Source organism: Trichosurus vulpecula, chromosome 6, assembly GCF_011100635.1.
Source record: "Trichosurus vulpecula isolate mTriVul1 chromosome 6, mTriVul1.pri, whole genome shotgun sequence".
Taxonomy (NCBI): domain Eukaryota; kingdom Metazoa; phylum Chordata; class Mammalia; order Diprotodontia; family Phalangeridae; genus Trichosurus; species Trichosurus vulpecula.
The window spans coordinates 275,141,201-275,158,858 of record NC_050578.1 but is presented as its reverse complement, the minus strand read 5'-3'; the positions used below and the strand labels follow the sequence as shown (position 1 = coordinate 275,158,858).

The window sequence follows — 17,658 nt, the reverse complement described above, 5'->3', positions numbered from 1 at the left end:
GGTGCCCCTAATGAAGGTCCTTTTATATATCCAAGGAGCTACAATGTTCAAGAGGCTGTTCTGTTTCTCCATGATGCTTCCTAACTCACTTTGTATTTCCACCTCTTGTTTGAAGACAACATGGTGGCTTGGCAGGCTGGGCACATATAATGAATGGGAAAGCCAATGTTTGCCTCAGCACCTGACATCAATGTAAACAGACTTTCCCAGGAGGAGAACACTTTGCCAAGGTCCGGGGGCAGGTCCTGATGTAGCTAGTACAGTCACAGGGGGTACCATGCACCACACAGCCAAGGGGAACATTTGTATTTCTCTTCATTGTTTATTAGACTCATTTTGAAGAATGAAGTTTAACAAAGACTTAATTTCATGTACTGAATTGCAGGGGAGTTCTATCAGGCCACCTTGTTCCCACCCTCTCAGCAGCCAGAGAATGCACTATCAATCCATAAAAGGTAGATCTCAGTTCAGAACAAGCAAAAATAATGAAGCTGCGTCCAGACATCGGAGTCCCTCAGAAGTGCGGTTGAGAGCCCACAAGAAAGCATTAAACTGTGCTCTCAGCTTCTGGCATTTCAGGAATAAGCAAGGCTGGTCTCTCCTGTACATCTTCACTGGCATTTCCTGTGAGAGACTGTGCTCTCTTCATCCTGGTCCAGGAGAAACACAGAAACAAAGCAGCTCTGCTATTAGACAACAAAATTAATATCTGTCCCAGTTGGAGGAAAGGACGCTAAAATCTGGGGAAGGGAGGCTTTCATCTGCCAAAGAACGTGGGCCGAGAATGGTGAGTCTTAAAATAAATCTGGGTAAATCAACATAAATTAATTTGTCCAGCTGTCGTTAAGCACCTACTATGTACACGTGAACACCAAGATAAAACTTGCCAGAACCCCTGCCTTCAAGGAGATGACATCCTATGTAAGGTGGCATTGGAGGTTGTGGAGAAAAGATGGACACAGAGACAGTTAAATTTATATCTGCAAGGTCCTGTTCTTTTAAGGTATGGTTTTCACATAGGGAGGAGTTTTTGTTAGTTAAGTCTGCTTTGATGATTCATTTGTCTGAAGATGAGTGGTGAGAGAGAGACCCAGAGCTCTGAGACAGTAGTGTTTGTGGCAAACTGTGTGTGCTGGGATGATACGGACACTAGAATGATTCTATGATAAGGGACAAATGTAAATTTAACTGGTCATAGACAAAAGATGAGTATATGATTATTATTGTTTAGTCAAAGGGGGTCATATCTAGATAGTGTCAAGTGTTTGAATCCAGAAAGAGAAGAGAAAGAGAAGGGGAAAGGACAGATTTCAGAAATGAATCCTCAGTTTGAGGCTGGAAGTGATGGTTAGTAGAGCTGCTCTTGGGGAGTATGCACAAGTGAGCACAGGAACACCTTCACAAAGAAGAATCAGAGGAGTGTCAGATCAACCAGGTTGACTAAGACATTGGAGCTGGTAAAGTGTTGGTCAAGCACAGCCTGGACCAAGTAATCATAGCAGAGATAGCATCAGCTGCACACGGATGCTATGTCCATAAAGGCATTTCTAGGCACAGGTCTCAGGATAAGAAGAGGATGTGAAAGTATATTACAGTTGCAGAGCTATGAGTTACCTCCAGGACATGGGTTTTCTTCTGGCATGTGCCTCCTTGGCAGGTCTCTCTCAGGGTGTGCCCACTCTTCCCCATAGAAAATGTGTGCAGAGTTAGGAGAAAGTGACGCAGGGCCATGTGTGGATGATGATGTTTTTTATAATTCCTGTATTTGCTTTAATATGGGAGTGATTGCAATGTTCTTATTAAATCTCTTGCTTTATTGTGAAGTAAATGGCTAAGTCTCCAGTCTACAAATGTCACCAGTGTATTTAGCTGGATATGTAAATAAAAAGGCATTGGTAGAGTCTCAGAGAGGGCAGCTAGGTGACACTGTGCTTGGAATCAGGAAGACTCATCCATAGGAGTTCCAATCAGATCCCTGACACTAGCCGTGTAACCCTGGAAAAGTCACTTCACTCTCTTTGCTTCATTTCCTCATTTGTAAAGTGAGCTGGAGAATGAAATTGAGAACTACTCCAGGAGCCTCGCCAAGAAAACCCCAAATGGGATCACAAAGAGGTGGATGACACAGAAAGGACTCCCCAACAAAGAAAGCTCAAGGGCTTGGGTTGTGGATAAGGTCAGGGCATTCCTCCAAGAGAAGGGAACCATTGTGGTCTGGAGATAATCTGAGTTCAACCGAGTAGAGATGATCCTTCGCTAGTTGGCAATGAGAGGACTGATCAGAGTGAGCACACACATACATATACACACACATACATATACATACACACACAGAAACACAGTCACACACACACAATACACATACACACAGAAACACACAGACATACACACACATGCGCGCGTGCTCAGGCATGCACACACTGCCCTCCTGCCAAGGGAATAATTGAAAATCATATTGGATGGCTCCTATCTCAATCGGTCTGAAATATTGTGCTCAGTTCTGGGCATCACATTTTAGGAAGGACATTGATAAACATCCAGAAGATATTAACTGAATGGATATAAGAACATGGATTTAGAACCAAAAGGAATCCAGAGACATCTGGACACAGACTATCTTTATAAAGATGAGGAAACTGACACCCAGGCAGGTACAGTGATTTGCCCAATGTCCCCCATGCATTTAAGTGTCAAAGGCGAGATCTGAACTCAGGTTGTCTGGGGTCCAGGGCTGGTGCTCTGTCCATTGCATCATCAGCTGCTTCTCACTAGAGGAAAGAGGACAGGTATCTTCAAGGATCTGAAGGGATGTCACATGGAAGAGGGATGAGCACTGTCTGCTGAGCCCCACAGGGCAGACCAGAAGCAAAAGGTGAAAACCTCGAAGAGGCATATTGCAGAAAAACATCCTAGCTCCTGGAGTTGACCCAAAGGGCAATGGGCATTTGTTCGAGGAGTGGATTACTCCTGACTGGGGGTCTGCAGACAAAGTCTGCATGGCCACTCTTTGGGGAGGTTGTAGGAGGGATTCTTGGGAGTAGAAGTGAAGGGTGCGGAGTTGCGGAAACACAGGAATGAAAAGTGATGGTGAGTGTTACCTCTTAGGAAAGGCAATTTTAGACAGGCAGAAGAACATCAAATTAAACTGATTATTGAGTCAAGACTGTTAAAGATGGAACAGGAGTCAAGAAGAGGGGTGAGGGACTGGGAGGAGAAGAATGTTTTATTGGACTACAGGTCCTAATGAGGATGAAAACCTGCTTAGGAGGACATGGGAAATAGGAGGGCAGAGAGCAGTAGGTAGAATCAGAGTGGAAGTTCAGAGGTCGAGATCCTGTAGGTCAAACAATTCGTGCGATGTTGAAGTCTGTAGGTAGCTATAGCTGAGCTTGAGTGGAGACAGAAGTCACAGGAGTTGAGGAAATTGACAAAGGGAGAGTGTTCAGAGTGCTATGATTGTCACTGTTGAGGTCCCCAAGGATGAAGGCAGGTGTGGAAGTGAATGAGAAGATTGTGAGTGATGTAGAGAATACAATTATTTAGAAAGTAGGGAACCCGTGGAGATCACTCTCATGGTGATCTGGAGTACAGGAGATTATAGCAACGAGAATGTGGACAGGATGGCATGAGCAGTGATTGATGACACTAAGAGAGCTTGGTGAGTCATGTTGGCGTGGTCTTGAAGTGGTGGTGGAGAGCAAGGAGTATTTGAACTTTTCTTCTTGGCCCTCTATACTGGGGGAGCTGAGAGAAAGGACAGCCAGCCTCGAAAAGAGGTTCTCATTGCTTTAGCATAAGCAAACCGGTTTTCTCATCTATGTGGAGGGCAGACAAGCCATGCTTCCTCCATGAAGGCTCCTGCGACATTTCAGGTGTTTGCCAACTTTCCCACCTATCCTCTGCCATCAGTCTTTGCCTGGACCTCTTCTTTTTTAACACAGTTGTTGTCACACTTGTGCTTTGTCTGGTGACATAATAATCTAAAGAACAAGACATACGTGGCACCTTCTTTGTATTCCCACCGTGCAAGCCTTTACCTTGCACATTTGTTGTTCAATCATTTCAGTCACATCCAACTCTTCACGGCCCCATTTGGGGTTTTCTTTGCAATGATTGTGGAGTGGTTTGCCATTTCCTTCACCGGCTCATTTTACAAATGAGAAATTAAGACAGAGTTAATGGACTTGCCCAGGGTCACGCAGCTAGTAAGGATTTGAGGGCAAAACTGAACTCAGAAAGAAGAGTTTTCCAACTTTGGCTTCAGTGCTCTAGCTACTTGGCCACCTGATCACTCTACATTGCACATGGTAGGGGCTTGATTAAACAAATTAAAATGAAGAGAATCTTGATGAGATAATTTGAACCATGCATGGGATATAAAAATCTTCCAAGTCATCTCCAAGTATTTGGACTCCCAATAATTTTCATTTTAGCAGAATACAACGTATTATATTATTTATGTTATTTTAACATTGGGTAAGAAGAAGAGATTTGGGGTCTCGGTTATGGACCTTAGGTTTGTCATGTGAACTCTGAAACTGCCCAAAATATTTCCTCCACCACTGTTACATATTCTGAGCCCAAGGGAAGGAAACACATCAAAGACACTCCAGATCTCCTGTAATGTTACACTTTCACTGATTAGAGTCAGGAACTGACCTGTTTTCTGTCTCTTGGATGGTCTCCAGCAATGGGAGGCCATGAGTCTCAGTGAGGAAGAAGACGCCAATGGCAGAAAGGATGGGCACTATTCCAAAAAACAGAGGCTGCAGAATGGGACTATGGCTGCCAATGATGAAAACAAGGGTGGTCATCAGTGCACCAATGCGTCCACTGAACATCCCAACACTCATTCCCCTCTGCCTGCAAGTGAACAAAATTGGGAGAAAGGTTAGAATGTAGCCAATTAACATCATTACTACACCCTCCCACCAAAAGGAGTCAAACATGAAGTGCTAATATGGACCCCCTCATGGAAGTCACAAGGCCTGCAGTTATTGGTTCCCATTTCTCAGGGAATATTACACGTACCTAGTTTTCCATCCTTGTCCTAATCCTTTTACCCCAAGCCCATGAACTTGTTCTCTAGGCTCAAAAAACCTCCAATAAGGCATTGTACAAACTAATAACTTTAATTCTGGCTTATATCTCAATTTTGTACGAAAAGTTGTTCCCAGAAATTTAAATGAAAGTTTTTATAGTTAAGTGATTTTCTCAGCTCCCATGCCATTCTGGCCACCCTCACTACAGAACCCCTTGTATTCCTAGGGAGTCTTCAAAGGCCCCTGTGTGTTTTCCTGAATATAGCACAGAGAGGTCAATATGTTCTTGTAAAGAAAACACATCACAAAATCACCAATGTACACTTTGAAGAGTTCTAACACCATCTAGGCCAATATTCTTCTCATTGCACAAATGAGCAAACTGTCTCAGAGCAGTGACTGACCCAATGTCACAAATGTATTTAGCATCAAAGGTAGGCAAGATTTGAACCCATGTCCTGTCATCCCAGCGCCAGTGTTTTCCCCACTGCCCCTTGCAGTCTATGGCCCTCTGACATATAGGAAAGACAACTTTATCTTAGGATACCCTGTGTGGTTCTCTTTTGCCATTGTGATCAATGAGGAATTAACCTAATGAGAGAGAAGGTCAGGCTGTGGAGAGAAGCGTTTGGTGAAATAATGAATTTGGCAGAAGGGATGTGAAAAGACACGTGACTGCTCTGGTAACGAGGTCTAGAGGGATTGGCTCCAGTGCATATTGAGAGATGACAAAGGATGCGAATGCCTGGATGAGAGCACTAATTTAAATTTATTTATTTAACATATTTGGTTTTCAGCATTGATTTTCCCAACAATTTGAATTACAAATTTTCTCCCCATTTCTACCCTCCCCCCACTGCAAGATGACATATATTCTGGTTGCCCTGTTCCCCAGTCAGCCCTCCCCTCTATCACCCCCCTCCCCTCTCATCCCGTTTTCCCTTCCTTTCTTGTAGGGCAAGATAAATTTCTATGCCCCATTGCCTGTGTATCTTATTTTTTAGTTGCATGCAAAAACTTTTTTTTTTGTTTTTGAACATCTGTTTTTAAAACTTTGAGTTCCAAATTCTCTCCCCTCTTCCCTTCCCACCCACCCTCCCTAAGAAGTCAAGCACTTCAACCTAGGCCACTGTCCCCTTTCCAAAGTGTTTGTTTTGATTACCTCCACCCCCATCTGCCCTCCCCTCCATCATCACCCCCCTTTTATTTTTTTAGTTTTTTTTATCTTCCTCCCTCTTCTTTCCTGTGGGGTAAGATACCCAACTGAGTATGTATGGTATTCCCTCCTCAGGACAAATCTGATGAGAGCAAGGTTCACTCATTCCCCCCTCACCTGCCCTCTCCCCTCCTCCCACAGAACTGCTTCCTCTTGCCACCTTTATGCGAGATAATCCACCCAATTCTGTCTCTCCCTATCTCCTTCTCTCAGTATGTTGCTCTCTCACGGATGAGAGCACTAATAAAGAGGATGAAGGATCAGCACCTGTGTCAACAACCCGGCTGGCAGCTTCTGTGGGGGTATAAGATTCACCCACAGCCAACACCCAGAAAGCTGCCAACAGCACAAGTTCTTTCAATCTGCTTAATTAAGGAAAGCAAGGTGAAGGGGTTGACAAGCTTACTTTTAATTCAAATATCATTCAGTTAGTTCAGGGGAAAAAAAACCAGCACCCTGAACTTCAAAACAAAATGCAAATTACAGACATCAATAGACTTTGTCTGATTCAAGTCCCAGCAGATAGTTACCACAGTTCAACAAAGTTTCAACATCCGGGTTTACAAGCTGGAGGGCTCCTTAGCTACAGCTGCCGGAGTCTCCTCATCAACACCATCTCCAGAGCCCCACACAAATGGCTCTGTTCTCCCTTCTTATAGGGCTTCAGACATCAAACATCATCTGAATCACCAGAGCTCAGGCTCTGGTGATTGGTTCTTGAGTTGGCCCCTCCCCTTAGGACCCTGGAAGGTTCACATCCACATGGATTACATTAACACCTAATGGGGTTTGGGCCTGGGGCTTAGCACCTAGTAAAGCTCACTGAGATAAACTGAGTCACTCAAAGAAAACAAAGGCCATTCTGGTTACAGCACCTTGGACAGAGGGCTGGAAGGGTTTGTTTTCCATCCTTCCTCTGCCCTTCCCCACATCAATATGTCCTCTCCCACATTTTGATAGTTAAACATATTCTCTTCATTGTTCCTCAGAAACTTTGCATTTCTCCATCTAATATCTCCACTTTGTAGCTGGAGAAAAGCTGATCAGTTGCTGGCCAAACAAGCACCTGGACAAAAACCAGCTAATGACTGGCAAGTTAATAAACCTCCAAAGCAAAAAGAACAGGCTTTCTGGTAATGCAGAGCACCACAGACAAGCGTCCTTCAGACTGATGCATAAGCATTTTCCTTCTGCCAATCACTTGATTGTTCTTCTTTAACCAAATAAGGCAAAGCAGATGGGTATGAGAATGACACAAAGTAGGGAGATGTTTGTGGAAGTGTTGGATGTCATCATTACACATCCATTTCTTTAATATTCACTTTTGAGGCAAAGTCGACAGAATGGAAGTTCCTTGGGGACAGGATGGGTTTCTCTTTGCCTTTCTATCCTCACTGCAAAGCACAGAGTCTGGCTTATAGAAGTCAGTTAGAAAGTAATGGTTCAATTGCATAGAGATGAATTTACATGGGCTGTGTTTTCAACCCAATGACCCAGCACATCTACACCTGCCTGAATCCTTGATAGGAACATTTTATCATCATTGACCTTTGATGTTCTGGTCACATTTTCCTTAAATTCTTACCTGATTTCAGTTGGGTAGAGTTCAAATGTGTAGAGGTGAACACAAAAAAACGTAGTGCCCAAGCTTCCTTTTCCAAGGACACCGAGTGTCAACCTAAGGGCAGCCATATCTGAGGAGAAACAGTGAGGAAATCTGCAGGTTATTTCAGCTCATCAGGTGGTTCTGCCTCTCTGGACTTCATTTGGAACCTCATTCATTTGCATTTAGGACAGGGATGTCTTCAAGCTATGACAGGTTACTGTCAATTCACTTATGATTGACAATTTATTTTAATTTTATTCCCTGCCCACTTTAAAAAGTAGAGTATGCCTCAGTGATCACTGTACATTCAATTACCAAAAGGACTGCTTCCCCGGGTATCCTTTAAAGAGTTGCTGCTACAAAAAAAGAGCCTAGATATCATCTTTCAAGAAATAATCAAGGAGAACTGCCCTGATATTCTAGAGCCACAGAGCAAAATAGAAATTGAAAGAATCTGCAGATTGCCTCCTCAAAAAGATCCCAAAAAGAAAATGCCTAGGAATATTGTCGCCAAATTCCAGAGCTCCCAGATCAAGGAGAAAATACTGCAAGCAGCCAGAAAGAAAGAATTTGAGTATTGTGGAAACATAATCAGAATAACCCAAGATCTGGCAGCATCTACATTAAGAGATCGAAGGGCTTGGAATACGATATTCTGGAGGTCGATGGAGCTAGGATTAAAACCAAGAATCATCTACCCAGCAAAACTGAGTATCATGCTCCAAGGCAAAATATGGACTTTCAATAAAATAGAGGACTTTCAAGCTTTCTCAGTGAAAAGACCAGAGCTGAATGGAAAATTTGACTTTCAAACACAAGAATCAAGAGAAGCACGAAAAGGTAATCAAGAAAAAGAACAAGAAAAAGAAATTGCAGGGGACTTACTAAAGTTGAACTGTTTTGTTTACATTCCTACATGGAAAGATGATGTATATGATTCATGAGACCTCAGTATTAGGATAGCTGAAGGGAATATGCATATATATATATATATATATATATATATATATATATATATATATATATATATGTGAATGTGTACGTATGTATATGTATGTATATATATATGTATATATATATATATATATATATATATATATATATATATGGAGAGAGAGAGAGAGAGAGAGAGAGAGAGAGAGAGAGAGAGTGAGAGAGAGGACACAGGGTGAGTTGAAGATGAAGGGAAGATATCTAAAAGAAATAAAATCAAATTAAGGGATGAGAGAGGAATATATTGAGAGAGGGAGATAGGGAGAGATAGAATGGGGTGGATTATCTCGCATAAAGGTGGCAAGAGGAAGAAGTTCTGTGGGAGGAGGGGAGAGGGCAGGTGAGGGGGGAATGAGTGAATCTTGCTCTCATCAGATTTGGCCTGAGGAGGGAATACCAAACATACTGAATTGGGTATCTTACCCCACAGGAAAGAAGAGGGAAGAAGATAAAAAAGGGAGGGGATGATGGAGGGAAGGGCAAATGGGGGTGGAGGTAATCAAAAACAAACACTTTCAAAAGGTGACAGGGTCAAGGGAGAAAATTTAATAAAGGGGGATGGGTTGGGAAGGAGCAAAATATAGTTAGTCTTTCACAACATGAGTATTGTGGAAGGGTTATACATAATGATACACATGTGGCCTGTGTTGACTTGCTTGACTTCTTAGGGAGGGTGGGTGGGAAGGGAGGAGGGGGAAGAATTTGGAACGCAAAAGTTTAAAAACAGATGTTCAAAAACAAAAAAAAAGTTTTTGCATGCAACTAGAAAATAAGATACACAGGCAATGGGGCATAGAAATTTATCTTGCCCTACAAGAAAGGAAGGGAAAAGGGGATGGGAGGGGAGTGGAGTGACAGAAGGGAGGGCTGACTGGGGAACAGGGCAACCAGAATATATGCCATCTTGGAGTGGGGGTGGAGGGTAGAAATGGGGAGAAAATTTGTAATTTAAACTCTTGTGAAAATCAGTGTTGAAAACTAAATATGTTAAATAAATAAATTTTTAAAAAAGTTGCTGTTAGTCCCTCTGCTTGTGTGCTGCACTGGAGGGCTAGAGGCAGACCTTTCTTTAGACACCCTCCTCCTCCTCCAGCTGCATAACAGAGCAGACAGAAGAATGGTAGGAGTGGGCACAGTACACAGAATCACACACGTGATTATTGAACCGTGGCAGAGTAGGATGCACTGTCGTTACTGTATATTTGTTTTTTACATGTGGAAGCATTAGATGTCATCATTATACATCCATTTATTTAATATTCACTTTTGAGGCAAAGTCAATAGAATGGAAGTTCATAGAGGACAGGATGGTTTCATTTTTGCCTTTCTATCCTGAGTGCAAAGCACAAGGTCTGGCTTATAGAAATCAGTTAGGAAGTAATGGTTCAATTGAATTGAGACGAATATACATGGGCTGTGTTTTCAACCCAATAACCCAGCACATCTACACCTGCTAAATATAACCCTCTTCCATCCTCTACCAAACAGAAACCAAGAAGAGTGAGATAAAATCAGTTGAGTGAGTGCAGCCACATTGTCAACTGGGGTGGATCACTTATGCAGTGTTCTACACCCATAGGCCCTCACCTTTGCAGTAAGGGGGGAAGGTGGATCTTTCCCTCTCCTTTTCATGGGAAAGTCTGATCCTTAGAATCCCATAGAATTCATGGTTCCATAATGGTGGCAGCTATTCCTTCTTACATTGAGGCACTCATTGAGTCTATGGTTTTCTTCTTCTCACATCACTCTCCATCATGCCATGTCAATGTTCTCATGTGTTTCTTTCAGCACAGTGATATTCTACGACAATCCTGTAGCACTATGGCTTGGCCATCCTCCAATCAAGTTTGACTCACATCTAGACCTCTGTTAGAGAATAGTTTCCTTGCCTCTCATTTCATCTCTAACCCCAAAGCCTAACACAATCATATCCTCCACTCATTTTAGACACTTTATACATAGTGCAGCATATTCAATGAAAAGTCTTTCACCTTGAGGCACAAATATGCCAAGGATGATCATGCATCCAGAGAAAACTGCACAGAAGATGAAGGTGAAGCGGTTTCCCAAATGAGACATGCTAGTAGCTCCAAGCAACCTTGTTGGGAAATCTATGAGTGCAAATAGCACTTGGACCAAGTAAATGCTGAACCCATATTTCTGCAAGTCCAAATTCATTCCATAAAAGGAGAATCCACAAGCAAACCTGGAAGTAGAAACATTTATCATATGATATAGAAGTTTCATTTTTCATTTCTTTTTAATGAAATGCTTCTTTTGCCTTGAAAAGGAACTATTCTCATTCTGGGACTAATTCAAATAATAATCCCAGCATCTCAAGCAACTCCTGCATCACATTTTCTCAAATTTCTGAGCCTTGATCTTTCATATTCTCCTAGGTTAAGGATGATAGCATTTTCAGGACCTAAGTTGCAGGGTGAATATACCTGATTGTTGACAAATTATTCTGATTCTCTGGATGCTATCTGGAGATTAAAAATTAAGTTCACTCACCACCCAAACATGACACACAAAGTCATCTTGCACATGCCTGGGGTCTGGAAAAGGTCTCTGAGAGAATACTTAGGCTTCACAGTTGTAAGGTCCTCCTGAATGTGCGACATTACTACCTGTTTAGGAGAGAGGGCAGAGGAAGGAGAAGTCAGCCTAAATACTTTAGTTCAAGGGTCTTGAGTAGAAAGGAATGAAGGGACCATTTTTATATCTTCCCCACAGGAATATGACCACCGAGGGAATGCCAAGCCCTGTACATAACCACCAGGCAAACTCAAGCTACGCCTGTCCCAGGCTGTCATTAGCCTATTCTATCATCTGATCATCCCATGTCATTAGCTCGTCTTCTATGTACAATAGACCCTAGGGACATGAATCCAGAGCTGGAAGAGAGCACTAAGGCCAGCTATCCCAATCCTAATCACACACAGGTGAAAACTGAGGTAACTGGAGTTCAAGTTACTTGACTGATGTCACAGAGGTGGTGAATACCGGAGGTGAGGTTTGAGCCCAGGCTCTCTGACTCCAGACACAGGCTGCCTAGATACCTAAATCAAGAGTAAGACGGAAACAGAGAAAGAGATACCCTTCCATTTAGCGAACATTTTTGTCTTTTGCAGAACTATCACAGAGGACATCAGCCCTTATGTTATGTAGTGTCTCTTCTAAGAAAATTCACCTGGAAATTTCTAGTAAGAAATTTGCCTCTTGGTATCTCAAGCTTCTTCTACATTCATCTCACACGCCACCTCCTAAAGAAGAAATTTCTTAATAACTCCAGTGATAGTGTTATGCTTGGGGTCAGGAGGATGTATGTTCAAATCCAGCTTCAGGCACTTATTATCTGTGTGACTGTGGGCAATTCATTTTAACTGCTTACCTCAGTTTACAGGTCTGCAAAATGATATAAAGAATAAAATAGCAAACCACTCCATGATCATTGCCAAGAAAACCCCACAATAAGTCACAGGCAGACATGACTGAAAAAACAATGAAATAAATGCAATCATTTTGCACCTTTTTTGCACACACTTTTTCATGTACTTGTTCTTTCTGACCAAGAAAATGTAAACTCTGCAAATGCAGGGACTATTTACTTTTGGATTTTGTATTCCCAGTGCCTAGAACATGACACAAAGTAGGCACTTAAGAAATGTTTGTTGACATGAGACTAAGGACTCCCTCTGTTTGAAAAAAGCTGCCAGGAGATCTGAGAAACAGTTTGACACAAATTAAGTTCAGACAAGTATATTGCAACATATACTACAATATACTCCAAAGAGATGTAGGGCCCCAAAATGAGAGGTCCCGCAGTTTTGAAAAAATTGAGACTGGAAGAAGGGAATTTGGAAAATGAGCCTGGGGGGAATAGTCACAGCAGCAGCTGTCTCCAGAGCCCACTGTTAAATCCTTCTTTGCTGTAATGACCCTCCCCCTCACTCCACTGCAACCACCTCATCCTTGGACTCTCAACTCAACAAGAAGCCCAGCAAAGAAACTACACCAAACTCAAGAAGAACTCCTTGAGCAGTTTAAGAATGGAAGAAAATGGGGGCGGAGCCAAGATGGCGGCTGGAAAGTAGGGACTAGTGTGAGCTCCCCACCAAGTCCCTCCAAAAACCTATAAAAATGGCTCTGAACCAATTCTAGAACTGCAGAACCCACAAAATAGTGGAGGGAAGCAGAGCTCTAGCCCAGGACAGCCTGGATGGTCTCTGGGTAAGGTCTACTGGGCACAGAGGTGGGAGGGGAGCAGAGCGGAGCAGAGCAGAGCCCAGCGTGGGCACCACCGACCAACCAGACCAGGAGCTGGGCGGAGCAGGCCCTAGCACCCTGAGTCAGTGAGCTGCAGCAGTTAACAGACTTCTCAACCCACAAACACCAAAGACAACAGAGAAGGTTAGTGGGAAAAGCTAGCTGCTGGGGACAGGGAGTTCATGGTTCAGCCACTGCCCAGGGGGCAGCGGAGGTGGGGCAGCTACAGAACTACAGCTGCAGTTACTTCTGGCCCCGGGCCCACCTGGTGGGAGGAATTAAGTGGCGGATCAGAGCAGGAGTGAAGAGCCTGCTGAAGATCTAAGTCCAGTCCAGGTTGGGGGTTCTTGAGGAAGGAGGAGTGCTGGTGTGACAGAGCTGGTGCATCCCCCCAAACTTGGAACATAAAACTCTTTACAAGCAGTCATATCCTGCTGAAAAACTCAAGGGTCAAGTAAGTTGGCTGGGAATATGGCCAGGCAGCGAAAAGGCACCCAGATTCAGTCTCAGACATTGGATTCTTTCTTTGGTGACAAAGAAGACCAAAACATACAGTCAGAAGAAGTCAACAAAGTCAAAGAGCCTGCATCAAAAGCCTCCAAGAAAAACATGAACTGGTCTCAGGCCATGGAAGAGCTCAAAAAGGATTTGGAAAAGCAAATTAGAGAAGTAGAGGAAAAATTGGGAAGAGAAATGAGAGTGATGTGAGAAAACCATGAAAAACAAGTCAATGACTTGCTAAAGGAGACCCAAAGAAATACCGAAAAATATACTGAAGAAAACAATACCTTAAAAAATAGACTAACTCAAATGGCAAAAGAGCTCCAAAAAGTCAATGAGGAGAAGAATGCCTTGAAAGGCAGAATTAGCCAAATGGAAAAGGAGGTCCAAAAGACCACTGAAGAAAATACTACCTTCAGAAATAGATTGGACCAAGTGGAACCTAGTGACTTTATGAGAAATCAAGATATTATAAAATAGAACCAAAGGAAGGAAAAAATGGAAGACAATGTGAAATAACTCATTGGAAAAACCGCTGACTTGGAAAATAGATCCAGGAGAGATAATTTAAAAATTATTGGACTACCTGAAAGCCATGATCAAAAAAAAAGCCTAGATATCATCTTTCAAGAAATTATCAAGGAGAACTCCCCTGATATTCTAGAGCTACAGGGCAAAATAGAAATGGAAAGAATCCACAGATCACCTCCTCAAATAGATCCCAAAAAGAAATCTCCTAGGAATATTGTCGCCAAATTCCAGAGCTCCCAGGTCAAGGAGAAAATACTGCAAGCAGCCAGAAAGAAACAATTTGAATATTGTGGAAAAACAATCAAAATATTCCAAGATCTAGCAGCTTCTACATTAAGAGATTGAAGGGCTCCAAAACAAAATATGGACTTTCAATAAAATAGAGGACTTTCAAGCCTTCTCAGTGAAAAGACCGGAGCTGAATAGAAAATCTGACTTTCAAACACAAGAATCAAGAGAAGCATGAAAAGGTAATCAAGAAAAAGAACAAGAAAAAGAAATCGCAAGGGACTTACTAAAGTTGAAACATTTTGTTTACATTCCTACATGGAAAGATGATGTGTATGATTCATGAGACCTCAGTATTAGGGTAGCTGAAGGGAATATGCATATGTGTGTGTGTGTGTGTGTGTGTGTGTGTGTGTGTGTGTGTGTGTATAGGGGGAGAGAGAGAGAGAGAGAGAGAGGGCACAGGATGAGTTGAAGATGAAGGGATGATATCTAAAAGAAATAAAATCAAATTAAGGGATGAGAGAGGAATATATTGAGAGAGGGAGATAGGGAGAGATAGAATGGGGTAAATTATCTCACATAAAAGTGGCAAGAAAAAGCAGTTCTCTAGGAAAAGAAGAGAAGGCAGGTGAGGGGGGAATGAGTGAATCTTGCTCTCCTAAGATTTGACCTGAGGAGGGAATACCATACATACTCAATTGGGTATCTTACCCACAGGAAAGAAGGAGGAAGAAGATAAAAAAGGGGGGATGATAGAAGGGAGGGCAGATGGGGGTGGAGGTAATAAAAAAAAACACTTTCTAAAAGGGACAGGGTCAAGGGAGAAAATTCAATAAAGAGGGATAGGTTAAGAAGAAGCAAAATATAGTTAGTCTTTCACAACATGAGTATTGTGGAAGGGTTATACATAATGATATGCATGTGGCCCATGTTGAATTGCTTGACTTCTTAGGGAGGGTGGGTGGGAAGGGAAGAGGGGAGAAAATTTGGAACTCAAAGTTTTAAAAACAGATGTTCAAAAACAAACAAAAAAAAGTTTTTGCATGCAACTAAAAAATAAGATACACAGGCAATGGGGCATAGAAATTTATCTTGCCCTACAAGAAAGGAAGGGAAAAGGGGATGGGAGGGGAGTGGGGTGACAGGAGGGAGGGCTGACTGGGGAACAAGGCAACCAGAATATATGCCATCTTGGAGTGGGGGTGGAGGGTAGAAATGGGGAGATAATTTGTAATTCAAACTCTTGTGAAAATCAATGCTCAAAACTAAATATATTAAATAAAAATTTTTTTAAAAAAAGAATGGAAGAAAATGACATCTAGCAATGAAAAGCTTTGTGTTTCTCCACTCCCACGTGTGATCTCTAAGCTCAAACCTATTCTTTCCTGGACTCAATAGGTACTTGATCCAGAGTGTGTTATACTAACTGAGAGTAGCAGGATGCCTTGAGAGGTGTATTTGGTATCAAGTGTTCTCATTATGTTCTTGTTGTTCAGTTGTTTCAGTCCTGTCCGTTTTTCTTGACATCATTTAGTGTTCTTGGCAAAAATACAGGAGTGGTATGCCATTTCCTTTTCCAGCTCATTTTGCAGAAGATGAAACTGAGGCAAACAGTGTTCAGTGGCTTACCCAGGGTCACACAGCAAGTAAGTGCCTGAGGCCAGATTTGGACTCAGGTAGTCCCAACTCCAACCCTGGTGTTCTATCCACTGCCCCACCTAGCTGCTCCAAATGCTTTTTATTACATAACTATAGCATATGTGTGTATGTGTATGTCTGTGTGTGTTGATCAAAACTTCTAAAGGCTGGCAGAGAAAAAGACTCTTGAGTGTTCATCTTTGAAGAAAGCACAGCACTAGGAGCTCAAGCCAATAGCAATAAAGTATTTCTCTAAAAAAAAAAGAGAAATCAAGTCACTAAACATTTACAAATACCTAAGCACTAAGCAATGAGAGTGCAAAGAAAGTTTAAAAGGAATCACTGCTTACCAGGAGCTCAAAGTCTAATGGGGGAAACAACAGGCAGATGGCCACATCCAGACCAGCTATATACAGGATGCATTGGCAATAATAGCCAGAGAGAAGACACCGGAATGAAGGGGGATCCTGGAAGCATTCTTATAGAAGCTGGAATATGAGCTGGGATTTGAAGGAAGCCACTGAGGCCACAAGGTAGAGATGAAGATCAAGTGTATACCAGGCATTGGCAGATGGACACTGAAAATGATTTTTATCAGGAAATGGAGGGACTTTGGGGGGGAAAAGCAAGGAAGCCAGTGTCCCTGGATGACAGAGTCATGGTGGGGGGAATAGTGTGTAAGAAGACTAGAAAAGACATGATGAGAAGAAGCCCTTTAAATGTCATCAGAGGATTTTCTATTGGATCTGGGGGTGTTCAGAAGATGGAGACACTAGAGTTCATTGAGAAGGGGGTGACAGGGACAGAACTGGACTCCTGACAGATCAGTTTGACAGGTGAGTGGAGGATGGAGGAGGGTAGGGAGAGACTCAGGGAGGCAGAGCAAACATGAGATTATTGCATTAATGGGGGCATAAAGTGATTAAGAGCCTGCACCAAGCAGCTGGCAGTGCCACAGGAAAGAGGTAATATATACAAGAGGCATAAAGAAGGTTAAATTGATAGGCAATGGCAAGGAGCAATGGACCACTGGGTGGTGTTGTTGATAAAAAGCTGGGCCAGGATTCAGAAAGACTCATTTTTCTGAATTCAAATCTGCCTCACACACTTACTTCCTAGCTGTGCAATGTTGGGTAAGTCAGCAAACTGTTTGGCTTAGTTTCCTCATCTGTAAAATGAGCTGGAGAAGTAAATGGTGAACGACGACAGTCACGTTGTCAATAAATCCTGAATAGGGCTCAAACAGAGTCACACATGACTGAAACCTGACTGACCGGCAACAGACTGGATATGTGGATGGGAGGGAGTGAGGAGCTGAGGGTGGAAGTCTGGGTGACTATGAGGATTGTGGTTGTTCTCAGGAGTAATTGCAAATTTCAAAAGAGAGGAGTCTTTGGTGCGTCAAAGAGTGAGAGTTTAGTTTTAATACATTAAGATGAAGATGTACATTGGACACCCATATCAAGGTGACTAGTGGGCAGTTGGAGATGGGAGGCTGGAGGTCACAGATAGGCTAAGGCTGAATAAATAAAACTAAGAACAATCACCCTCTAACTGGTAAGTAAACCCATTGCAACCATTGAGATCACCGCCAAGTGAAAAATATAGAGGGAGAGGAGAAGAGGCTCCAG

General features: G+C 42.6%; 1 protein-coding gene across 1 annotated transcript in view; it reads right to left on the bottom strand.

The window, feature by feature from the left end:
- Positions 1-547: 547 nt before the first annotated feature.
- The window catches only part of LOC118852940 (solute carrier family 22 member 20-like), a 39,380-nt gene continuing 22,269 nt past the window's right edge, over positions 548-17,658 (bottom strand). Inside the window, exons 6-10 of the mRNA XM_036762680.1 lie at positions 11,372-11,487; positions 10,849-11,063; positions 7,844-7,952; positions 4,660-4,863; positions 548-650 (exon numbers count right to left, since the gene is read on the bottom strand). Of these exons, the coding sequence (XP_036618575.1) occupies positions 548-650; positions 4,660-4,863; positions 7,844-7,952; positions 10,849-11,063; positions 11,372-11,487 (747 nt within the window). The remainder of the gene's footprint in view (positions 651-4,659; positions 4,864-7,843; positions 7,953-10,848; positions 11,064-11,371; positions 11,488-17,658) is intronic.